At 37.9% G+C, this 12,362-nt stretch overlaps 1 protein-coding gene across 1 annotated transcript; it reads left to right on the plus strand.

Moving 5' to 3' along the window:
* Positions 1-4,122: 4,122 nt before the first annotated feature.
* On the plus strand, positions 4,123-9,358 carry LOC143876727 (uncharacterized). Its single transcript, XM_077378421.1, has 5 exons — positions 4,123-5,005; positions 5,427-5,485; positions 5,591-5,719; positions 7,722-7,857; positions 8,820-9,358. The coding sequence occupies exons 1-5, from the start codon at positions 4,307-4,309 to the stop codon at positions 9,135-9,137; spliced, it is 1,341 nt and encodes a 446-aa protein (XP_077234536.1). The 5' UTR covers positions 4,123-4,306; the 3' UTR covers positions 9,138-9,358.
* Positions 9,359-12,362: the final 3,004 nt, after the last annotated feature.

The raw sequence follows: 12,362 nt of genomic DNA on the forward strand, positions 1-12,362 counted from the left end.
TTAGATCTGAAAAAAAAACCCCACAGCAAGATAAACATTACTGTAATGATCTAAGAAAACCCACATTTGAAAATATCAGTACCATTGTGCTAGGACTTCTTCACTTATGTATGCCCTATCTGAAATTAAAATTATATCCTCCACAACAGAGACAAACACTTCCTCATACTTGTATGTCAAAAGCAAGGCAGTCCACTCCAACAAACTGGAGCTTCTATCCTAACCACTTCCTGCTGCTATAAGAATCAATCTATGAGATTGGCGGTCAAGATTAATGTCTCATCCATTAGTTCGAACTTGTAATGGATCTGTATAAAATAAATGTTCTTAGTAAGTTACAAGCCCCCATAACTAACCAACTAAATATCATATTATCAGTACATTTCTTCTACCTCAATCACTCAATCAGTCAAAATGGCCCTCATCTTCTCATTGAGGTTAATCTGGTGACACGTATATGTTGGCGAGATACAGCTAGAATTCTGCGCAAAGAGTGATTTAGTTTCAACCATGGAATTCATACTGTTTCTTTTTTTGTGTGTGTGTGTAAATTCAATCAGCCTTCATATATAGAAAAGAGAAAAGGACATAGACGAGTGGATTTCTTGTAAATTTAGGGGCTCACTTCTATATTGGAGAAGATAAATTTAATTAGCATAATTTGAACAACGGATCTCGTGTTAAAACAAGAAATTTAGGTATCAAACAACAGAAAGCACATATGGAAGCTACTCAAAACCAAAATATATGCACACACAAAAAAACCCAATCATAAAACGACAAGAAATCAAAATCAACAAAACCCAAAACAGTAAAAATAATCTAAACCCCAATCTTCAGTGTAAAAATTCCCCAACTCTTCTTGATCCTTCCAATCCACAAAGGTCGAAATTCTGCGCATTTCTGGCAGGAATTTCCATCGAAAAGGTGGAGTTTCTTTGGCTATGGAAAAAGCTCCCTGGGTAGATCAATGTCGAGATAAATGTGATGCTGTTCGTTTAAGATTATAACAACTGATTGTGAGTGCCAAACTCGTCATAATTTTAAATAAACAGGGCCTTAGTTAGGCTTTCTTTACAAAACGGTGACTCCGTTTTACTGGCATTGATCAAAAGAGTGGAGTGCTAAAATCATTACGGCCGGACGGCCATGCATGTACGTGTAGTGCAAAAAAAAGGGTTTTGCTAAAGAGTGCCCCCCATGAAGGTGCCTTGCAAATGATAGGAAAATGATTTTCGCACTCCACTCTTTTGATCATTTTGTTTTAAATTAGCCTTGTCAGATCTTTTTGGGAACTATAAATAACCTTTTGACAGCCTTTTAAACACTATAAGACAAGAAGCTTTCGCCAAAAATCAAAAGAATGACTGCTAAAATCATTTCCCAAAATATATTGAGGCCCCATAATTTGGTGTCTTAACCATTCATCTGTTGAGCTCTAAAATAGTGCCTCGAAAACCTTTTCATTGGGATGTTCTTAACAATCTCCAAGTGATCCCTTGTTTTCATTTTAAAACACCTCCTCATCTTGTCATATGCAAAATATTCCCCTCAAAATTAGATATATGCACTACGCAAAAAAATAATTTCTTTGCGCTGTCCTAATACGTTTCACTTCATCCCCTGTGTCTCTCTAATTTTTTTTTCTCAGTAGAGGTGTGGCCATGTGGGCCTGAAGTAGTAATTTTATTCAATTGAGGTAAATAAATTCTCTTGAGCTGTGTGTCTGAAAAAGTAATTCCCAACTCCCATGAAGAATGCTTTCTAAAACTGACTTATATTAATGAATTGCCCATTGAGGCTGAATCTTGCATATTGGCCCAAACCTGACTTATATTAATGAATTGCCCATTGAGGCTCACTCTTGCGTATTGGCCCATACTGACTCATTATCATGATTCATGAGTATCAGTATCCAAAACTTGCTGATGAAGGCACGTCCATCAAGGCTTGATGTCCACTCAAGCCATTGAGGCAGTAGTTCATTAAGACCATTTGGCTTTCATAAGCTAATTGTGTAGCTCATCTTGCAAGTGACACTTTTTTAAACAACATGCGTCAGTTATTATCATCAACAGGCATCCAACAGCAGGCATGTATCACTATTATCTGAGGAATTCATCATCACTTAATTTCGATAGCATGCATCAGCTAGGAAGATTCTGATTCTATTTTTATATTTTATTGGAGATATTTACTGTAATCAAACATATGTCAAATTTCTAATCAACACATTTGAGGGGTCTATTAGAATAGATCAAATCTCACAAGATAACTATATATGTTAGATTAGGATTATCTTTTCCAAACACTAATTATGGTTAATTGTAATTACCTGAGATTAGTGAAAGATATTTGTTTCTTTCCCAAACTTAGATTCTTGAACCTCCTGCATGCTTATCTTTTAATTTTTATGATGCATTTGGGAAAACTTATGTTTGTATTGCTTGAAGAGTATACAAACACATCTGAAAAATGTGGTTATGAAGATTGAAGAGCCACTTAAAATGCTATAGTAATCCTGCATTACTTTAGTATGTTGTCACATGAATTGATTGTGTGCGGGCCCAAACAATATATCTTAAACTTTGTATTGTTCACTGGAAAGGCCTTATAGCTTATGAGCACTCTTTGAGCCTTGTGATTCGTACGTGAAGAACTTTATGTTACAATCACCAAGGTTGATCGAATCAACTCTAATCAAGCTTTCTTCTCTTGCAATCACTGGTGTGCACTCTTCTAGATGTCCTTCAAATGCTGTTTTCTTCTCTGTAGAGGCAAAGAGACTATACTTAAATCTTTGAGCTTCATTTTTTAGCTCAAAGCCATATGATAAACTCTGCTAATTAGTTAGGACAAATATTTTGCATGCTATTGATATTGGCGCCACCATGTTTTGATAATTGCACTAACTCACTTGTCTTTTCTTTTCTAGTTGGCTTCTCACCGCTTTAGGGGAATCGTAATAATTTTTTATTTGGTTGGTAAGCCGGGACTGAACCTCCGACCTCAAGGTTGAAGAACATTGCCTTGACCATTGAATTAGATGCTTAAGCCCCAATCCCAATCGTAATTTGTAATAACATTTTACTTTCTTTTTTTTTGGTAGGTAAGCTGTGATTGAACCTCCCGCCTCTAGGTTGAAGAACAACGCCTCAGTCTATTGAGCTAAGGCCCAATTCCCAATAGTAATAACCTTTTTTTTTTATGGGTAACCTCTGACATCTGTTAAACAATAAAAGACAAAATGAGTTAGTGTGAATATCATTAGCCTATTTTGCCTTTTAAGGAATGTTTCAAGCCACTGAACCCATGGCGAACAGATGATCCTGTACGTGAATCATAGTGGGACGTGTACTTGGAGAGGCAAGTTGTCTGGTGGGTCCCACTAGATCAACGGCCTCAGTCAACTCAATTTGTGGGACATTTAGGGCAAGTTAGCTTAGCATTCCTCTTGCTGTTTTTTCAAGTTATAGTTTTAGGAATCTTAGCGTGCAGACATGAGGAAGATGACATTCGTAAGCACACGCCTACCATTGATTTTCTAAAAGATTCAACTATGTCTAGATAGATTTGACTGGAAACCTTGAATAAAATAAAAGTCGTAGCCAAAGGAATTGATTTGTTTCCCCCTCTGAATATTTGAAAGGAAATAGGAGAGACGTGAGGTGCTTGGCTTTCCCCCTAAGTTTGCTTTACACTTCAAAGAAATCCTTTGAACTGTCGTCTGCCTCATAATTCATTTGTTCTGGAACAAACAGAGAATAACTTAAAGATAGATTATCAAATATCAAGGGTGGAGGATGTAAGGCCTTACACCATATAATTTCGGAATAACCTAGCAATGATTTATTTTTAGTATTTCCCTTCAAAAGTTTGACCAATAATTTTCATGGTCAATGGGAACCGTCGAATTCTATTAGACATGAGTTTGATTGACTCGTCCATTTCACAACAAGGGTTAAGATCATCTAGATAAAAAATTTCATGGCAAGGCCTACTTACAGTGGGACCAACAAATGAATGGCTTAGATCATCCAACTAAGTGGGCCCTACCTAGTAAAGATAAATCGGATAAGGAGAACCCTTGCAAAACGGAACGCTGTTCTTCGACGGCTGGTGCCTTCAAGAAGCTTCTCCTTTTTGTCTTATCAGAATCAACAATGGAAGCTTTTCTTTCTTTTATTTTCTTCTTCTTTAACTTCGCCCCCAAGCACAGAACCTTCTCAAATCCTTATATTATTCCTTTTTAACATACAAAACAAAAGAACGACCCCTCTCTCTGTTATTTCTTCAATCTCTTGTAATGTCCGTGGCCTGTGGAGTAGAATGTGTGGTCTTTTTCGGGTGCACCCGGTGGCTATGGAAGCGGTGCACCTACATCGGTTCAGACGACAGCAAAACCTGGACCACGGCCACCATCGACGAGTTCGACCCGGTCCCACGCATCTGCCAAGCAATCCTAGCCGTCTACGAAGACGATCTCCAAAACCCCAAATACGCCCCACTCGGTGGCTACCAAATTAACCCCAACTGGGTCATCAAACGAGTCACCTACGAGCAAACTCAAGGCCAAGCCCCACCCTACCTCATCTACGTCGATCATGACAACCGTGAAATCATCCTTTCCATCCGTGGCCTTAATCTCGCTAAAGAAAGCGATTATAAGCTCCTATTAGACAATCGATTAGGACTGCAAATGTTCGATGGAGGCTATGTTCACCGGGGTCTTCTCAGGTCTGCAATTTGGTTGCTTAATCAAGAATCAGAAACGCTCAAGAATCTGTGGAGGGATTGTGGGCCCGACTATAAAGTGGTCTTTACCGGGCATTCTCTGGGCTCCGGCGTGGCCGCGCTCCTAGCGGTCATCGCCGTGAACCATCTGGATCGATTTGGCGGGATTCCGAGGAGTAATGTCCGGTGCTACGCCCTTGCTCCGGCAAGGTGTATGTCGTTGAATCTCGCCGTGAAATATGCAGATGTTATAAATTCTGTTGTGTTGCAGGCAAGTATATATAGTTTGAAAGACTATGAAAATTACAAGAAAATATGGAGCAAACCCAATATTTATAGAGAATTTTACAAGTGGTTTTCATAAGACACATGAAAAACATGTGCATACTTGTTTCTCAAATTCAAATTACATAACTGATAATAATTAAAAGCTAACTAATCTATTGGCATTAATGATCCAATGATATGATCTAATACACTAACATAGTTTAGGATTGATATTATGGCTTTTGGTGATTGAAATTTTAATTCTAATCTAATTGCCTGATTGGAAGAAATTTGCCCAAATGAACTCAATTCTGTAAAATCTCTTAACATTTTGGCTAGGCAGTAATTTTTATTATTATTTTTTAAATTTCCCGCCATGACACCTATTTGGTGATTCTGATATCTTAACCTCTGGAATTTTCTAGGATGATTTCTTGCCAAGAACGCCAACGCCGTTGGAAGATATATTTACATCAATCTTCTGGTGAGATATTTTATTTTATTTTAAATACTGTTTTTTTAATGATTTCAATGTTTAAAGAGGAGTGAATTATTACTATTTTAAACCAGGTCTTACTGCTTTGGACAGCTTGCCCTGCTTATTATTTCTCATTTGCCTTAGAGATACGTTTATATCGGAGGATCGAAATCTTAGAGATCCAAGAAGGTTATATGCTCCTGGACGGATGTATCATATTGTGGAGAGAAAATTTTGCAGGTACCAGAACATTTAAAATTGTTTATGACGGAGTTGAATATCTGTTTTCAACGTGCGACAAGACAGAAAAAATATGTTCTATAGAACCAGTCCCATTTATTTCAATTCATCTGTTCACAAAAATTGTCTGCAATTGGATCAATCAAATCATGATGTTGGTATGTAATGATTTGGGCAGTTGAATGTGTCTACTATAATGGTGAATAAATAAATAAATCTATTCAAGACACTCAACCTCTTTCTTAGAAACAAAGGAAAGAGGTACAAGTTAATGTTCCAACGAATCACATGTAGAGATATTGATAACAAACATGAAATTAATGGTATATGGCACTTTTGTTTAGAGAATTTGAGGTCAGCTTTGCTTTCAATCTCCCATAAATGTTGGAGTGTTGCTAGATTCTGGCTTTTTTTTTTTTTTTTTTTTTTTTTGAAGAAAAAATGCTAGATTCTGTTTGAGGAAAGTGTTCCTGCGCAGCTGCGCAGGGAGCTCCCTGCGCTTAAGTGGCTTAAAAAGCCACCCATTGGTCACCTTTTTGTGGACCCCGCAAAGGTGGACCCACTATACGGACCAATGGGTGGCTTTTTAAGCCACTTAAGCGCGCAGGGAAGCTCCCTGCGCAGGAACACTTTCCTCATTCTGTTTATGCTTAAGAAAATGGAGTTCTAATTCACGTTCTATGGTCATGATTGCAAGCTTTGGAAAATAGAGCATTAAGATGGTCAAATCCCCAAGCACTTTCCCTTCTCTTGCATTTGTTTGTGAGAAAATTTATCTCCTTCTACCATCCAGTTAAATTAATACAGGGCATTATATTTCTGCTTGAAGATAGAAATAACACCTATGACCTTTAAATTCATGTATATTCTTTGCAAGATAAATATTCTGCTTCTGTACAAAAAAAACGGCCGACCCCAACTAGTTTGGGACAAAGGCTTAGTTGAGTTGAGTTGAGTTGAGTTCTGTACAAAAAACAGTGTGGAATGACTAAAAGAAAAATTCTGACTAGAAAAGGAAAGAAGTAAATGTTCATGTTCCAATGAATCACAGTTGGAGATATATATAACACACATGGAGTTAATGGTATTGGATACCTTGTTTTGAGAATATGAGGGAAGCTTTGCTTTGAATGTCCCATGACTGTTGGGTTGTTGCTAGATTCTGTTTATGCACAAGAAAATCAAGTTCTATCTTACATTTTATGGTCAGGGCTGCAAGATTAGAAGAATAGCATATTAAGATGACCAAATGCCACAGACACTTTCCTTTCTTTTACATTTGTTTATGCAAAAACTTATCTCCTTCCATAATCACGTTAAATTAATACCGGACATTATCATTTCTGCTCAAACAAGGAAAGAGCACCTATAACCTTTAAATTCAGAAGTATGTTTTTCAGGAGAAATCATGTGCGTCTGAGCCAAAAACAGCCTTGTATGACTAAAATAGAAATTTTTTCTAATTTTATACTTGTGAGTTGTGTCTCACAACACAGCTATTTGGAATTTTTCTCTTGGTATTGCTCACAGCGATCTGTTTGTTAATACTGTAATTTACACATAATAATTAACAGAAAATTGTGCGTTCCATCGAGAAAGTGGTAAGACTTTCTAAAGCATGCTTCACTTCATCACACCACATCATAAATTTTCTGACACTAGCTCAATGATTCTTCTTTTTCTCAAACATTGGAGTTATGTACTCTGCTTTTCAAATTGACAGTGACACTAGCTCAATATTTGCTCGTTTCTTCAAACATTATAGTTATACAATCATCTACTTCTCAAATTAACGGAGAAATTGCTTCATAAAGAAATCTGCCTGTGTGAGGGGCAGCCTCTGCCTCCTTTGTAGCTCCTTTTCTATTAATATCAGTTATCTGTAAAAAAAGATATTTGCCAACTATTTGTAGGGATGTAAGTAGGATCCGATCTATTATTTGTTCGGCAATCATTAAGTTCGATGTTGAAACTGAGTATCTTAAATATTTGATTTTTGCAGATGTGGAAGGTTTCCTCCTGATGTAAGGACTGCTATTCCAGTTGAGGGAAGATTCGAACATATTGTGCTATCATGCAATGCCACGTCAGATCATGCAATTATTTGGATAGAAAGAGAAGCACGAAAGGCTCTAGAAGTAAGCAGAAAATTAAATTTCAACCTATTTCTAATACTAGCTGTAGCAGATGGAACTTAGTTGATTGGTTTGTAGTTCATGATATTTATCACCAAACTATTGGAACCTTACAATACTTTCGCTTCTAGTATTTTGCCTGAAAAATATGTTCATACACCATATAACTCCTCCATTATTAAACATCATAATGAACTTAAATAGGTTAGGTTTTAAAGCTAGCACCACAGGTGTGACTGTGTACCTAGAGTATTCTCAAACACCTTACAATATTATTAGTGAAACACTCAAATGGTGGGATTGTCCTCTCCTAACTTCTAGTCGAGGTTGTTGTTTAAAATATTGCCTCTTTTTTGTCGATGTCGATGGTTAGAATAGCAGGAAAGAAGGAAGGTTGCATTTGGGATGCACATCCAAATCAAAGTCTGTTTTTTTAGAGTGCAGTTTATGCTGCACCTTGAAATTGATGAAATCCATTCATGGCCTGAAATTATGATAAGATATTAGTGCTTCTTTTGATTGCTTTGGAGATTTAGACATTAACGACTATTGATCATAAAATTGTAATCATAAGCTTTGAGGGAAATTATTTGGCAGATTACTTTATAGTTGATACGTGTTACTGTTGCTTACAAATGGGCACACATGAAAACAATTGAGGACTTAATTGTTTGTTTTCACATCAAAAGGGAAGTGTGTCTCAAAATAAACCAGTTACAATGTAAGGACACAGGTGCAAAATCAATTTTTTTTGGGTGAGGAAGTATAGTTTCTGTATCCTTGAAAACTGATTTATGTCAGTCCCCGTAGAGGAAGATCAATAATTGATTGTGATTCAGATTCCAACTCATTTACCAAGATTATGCTAAACAAATATTATCCAAACAACAATTTTTAAAAAAGAGTATTGTCCTAACAAAGGGATCCATAAAAAAACAAACTAATGACACTGATTGTTATGGCAGAGGATGAAGGAGAGTTTTGAAGCAACAACTCCTCCCAAGCTGCAGAGATTCGAGAGGAAACAAACACTGGAAAAGGAACACATGGATGCACTGCAAAGAGCTGTTACCCTGAACGTGCCGCATGCCGTATCACCAACAGAGGACCCAACAGAGGACACAGACAACTTAGCTTCCAGTAGTAAGGATGAAGAAGTGTCCCGTATTGAATCAAAATCCAGCGGAAGAAAAACTAATTGGGATGAACTGGTTGAGAAGTTGTTCAACAGAAATGAAACTGGAAACCTTGTACTAAGAAAAGACATTCTTGATGCCGAATAACAGTAGATTCGACTTAGTTCTTTGAGTTTGTTCAATTATTCTTTCATTATTCTTTCATTATTTTTTTACTCTATTTTTTGGGTTGCTCCAGATCTCTGTTGAATCCCATGGTTGTCTTGTACACTACTTGTTTCATAAATAAAACTGCTGGGTTATGGCCTGCTTTATACCACATTGTCTGCAGTATTTCCTCTTTGAAATAGAAGTGGGGTTTTCTTGCTTTCTTTGCATTGTAAGCTAAATCAGAGGCCTTGATGTTGACCCTGTACTCAAGGCAGTCTGCATGAAGAGGATGCATAGCCATTGTTTATCTAAGCCTTACTTTGTTAGGGTTGGAGCATGTAACTATGTTTTTCTGTTTTTCCAAGTGGTACTCAGCCTTGCCTATCCGAATCCTGGGAAATTTTTGGATACGCAGCGGGTAATGAGATGGTATTTTCAGGCTCTGCCCAATTACCCCCTTCTACATTTTGAGACTATAGGCCATGAATTTTTCCCCGGGTTTTAGTCACTTCTTACCCTCTCCTTGTTACGAACCCGAATCGGTTCGTCACATATTTGATCTTCTTAGAGGGAAGATTAGCCTCTTGACCCACTTCGAGGGAAGGGTAATTTCTCTTTCTTGTGCAAAAACACAATTTCTAGGGTAACTTCTTCATTGATTTCCATTAAATGTACTATGTGCTTATATAAAGCACTTAAAGATAAACATAGAATGATTTAGAAAGATCTTATGATAAGAACATAAATAACTAAATAAAGATTATTTTAAGCTAAATTAGCATTTTAATATATACTGACTACTAAATATATCAGATGTGGTAAGATCTGATCTTATTCTCTAGAATATCAGAGTAATTTATTCCACCCAAGTGGGAGCCGTCTATGCACGTAAATACTCCTCACTCATACCATCTCAAATCTCTCCAGCGCTCCGGACCGCTCTTTCACCACATTATAAATGGAAAAAAAAATTAATGGTTGACAAACACGGCCTAATACTGACTACCAGGACAATGCAAGGGTCTGAAAGATTATTACACAGAGAGAGAGAGAGAGAGAGAGAGAGAGAGAGAGAGAGAGAGAGAGAGAGAGATTTCCTTGTTGAAATTCTGGAGCCAATGTAACCTTGTTTGCAATGTCCTCGACACTGTACCGAAAAAGGAAAAAACGTAAAACCGGAACATGAATTAGTAAGAAACCCGGTGCGATGCCCGAGAGAAAAAAGATGATATATATAAAAGATGCATTGAAACTACTCAAAAAGATAAAATAAATATGCGATATGATTCCATGTTCATTGTTAATTGGATTGGACAAAAACTATACCGACAATACGCTACAACATGTAAGAACAGATAAGAAGATATACAAAGGGCCTCTTCTATTGTGTGGAAGGGAAAACTTTTTCTAAGTTTTGACTACTTGGTTGCACAAGAAAAGAAAAACTTTTTCGAAGTTTCGCCCCTAATTTTGCAAGGGCGCCTGTGAATCTAGTATTGATATATGTTTGCCACATTAGTTTTTTAAATCGTTGGGCCCTCCCTCAAATTTCAGGCAGTATCATTGATTAACATGTGGCCATTATGTCCTTTACAGGGGCCTTACTAATATGTAACTCATTACTACTAGGGCTCAATTGGTTTTTGGCCAATAAGCTTAGGGCCTGTTTGGTTGTATATTTTGGAGGACTTAACTAGCAGCTTACAAGTGTGGTATCATTAGGGGTGTAAACGAGCCGAGCCGAGCTTGGCCAGGCTCGGCTCGGCTCATTAAGCACAAAAGCTCGGCTCGGGCTCGAACCAGGCTCGGCTCGGTCAGGCTCGGCCAGGCTCGCGAGCCTTACCGAGCTTGGGTTATATTAAGTTCACACCCCTCATCTTCAATGGACAACCCTATATAGTGTAATTTCACTACTTTTTTTACACTATGGGGGTGGTCCAAGTAACAAATGGGGTTCCTAAAATGAAGTGACATATTTTGCCTCCCCCTTTCACTCCCTGGACAACCCTTTTAGTGTATATATTAATATATATATATATATATATATATATATATATATATATATATTAAATTCTTAACGAGCCGAGCCTTGCGTAAATCGGGCTCGGCTTGTTAAGCTTAACGAGCCTGGCGAGCCGGCTCAGCTCGGCTCGTTAAGGATTCGAGCCGAGCTCGAGCGAGCTTCCGAGCCCAAGCCAAAATTGACACCCTTAGGTATCATGTGACATTTGATTTCAAAAAGGAGCCAAGACTCCAGAAGATTACCTAACAACTACTTTATCTATGTGTCCCTTGTCTGCTTACATGGCATTCATTAACTGTACTAGTAAAAACCTTCTAATCCGCAATGTGACAACCTCTCTCTCTCTCTACAAGAAGACAACTTACCCACTCTTGACAAGCAAACACACCATTAGTGATGGGGCCTTTCTAGTTTTTGGTTGCCGGAACCTGTAGTGTAGACCCACCAGTAGATCATTGATTAATATATGTGTGGTCTACTATTTATTTGGCCAGTAGACTCTCTATCTAGTCCCTCATTATTTTATAGGGATTTGCTAGGAACCATCGCAGAAGGCATTTTGCGAAACGGCTGTTGCATGAGAGTGCAGGCACATAGGCTCAGATTTTGTCTTATTCATTTAATTCATCGGAGGTGGCTGCACTCTCATGCAACAGCTGTTCCGCAAAATGCCTTTTGCGATGGTCCCCAGAAAATCCCTATTTTATATGTGGGTACCCTCTATCTTAGCCCAGACCCAGAAGATCACTAATTAGTAATTACACATACATTGTCAATAATGGTCCGGTACGGAACAATAGTCTCATTGGGGTCATACATGAATCACTTTAAATACAAGAAGCCGTATAGGTAAATTAGTCTGAGTGGCCGGAAGAAAATGATTGAATTGAAAATATTTTATGGAAATATCTATTTTCCTATCCCACCAAGAACATGGAAATTTTTTTTCTAAGGAATCGGACAAATTGAAAAATTGGATCTATCATCACACCAGCCAAGAAAAAGTATATAGGGTTCATTACTTTTTTTAGCCATCAGGTCAAATGTGTAGGCCCACTAGGGGTGGACATGGGTCGGTTCGGTTATGGGGTATCCCCATAACCGATACCCCATAACCGAACCGATCCCCTGTCGGCCGGAACCGGAACCGGAACATGGTTGCACAGGACCGAACCGAACCGAACCTAACCGAACCGGAA

Source organism: Tasmannia lanceolata, unplaced genomic scaffold, assembly GCF_043159265.1.
Source record: "Tasmannia lanceolata isolate RefF3 unplaced genomic scaffold, GAP_Taslan_0.1 ptg000005l, whole genome shotgun sequence".
In the NCBI taxonomy this organism is placed as follows: Eukaryota; Viridiplantae; Streptophyta; class Magnoliopsida; order Canellales; family Winteraceae; genus Tasmannia; species Tasmannia lanceolata.

What these genes read in the sequence shown, in the direction of transcription:
- LOC143876727 (XM_077378421.1), top strand. Translation starts at nt 4,307, where the DNA reads ATGTCCGTGGCCTGTGGAGTAGAATGTGTGGTCTTTTTCGGGTGCACC. An exon ending in TAAATTCTGTTGTGTTGCAG is followed by an intron (nt 5,006 to 5,426) that starts GCAAGTATATAT and finishes GGAATTTTCTAG; the next exon opens with GATGATTTCTTGCCAAGAAC. An exon ending in GTGGAGAGAAAATTTTGCAG is followed by an intron (nt 5,720 to 7,721) that starts GTACCAGAACAT and finishes TGATTTTTGCAG; the next exon opens with ATGTGGAAGGTTTCCTCCTG.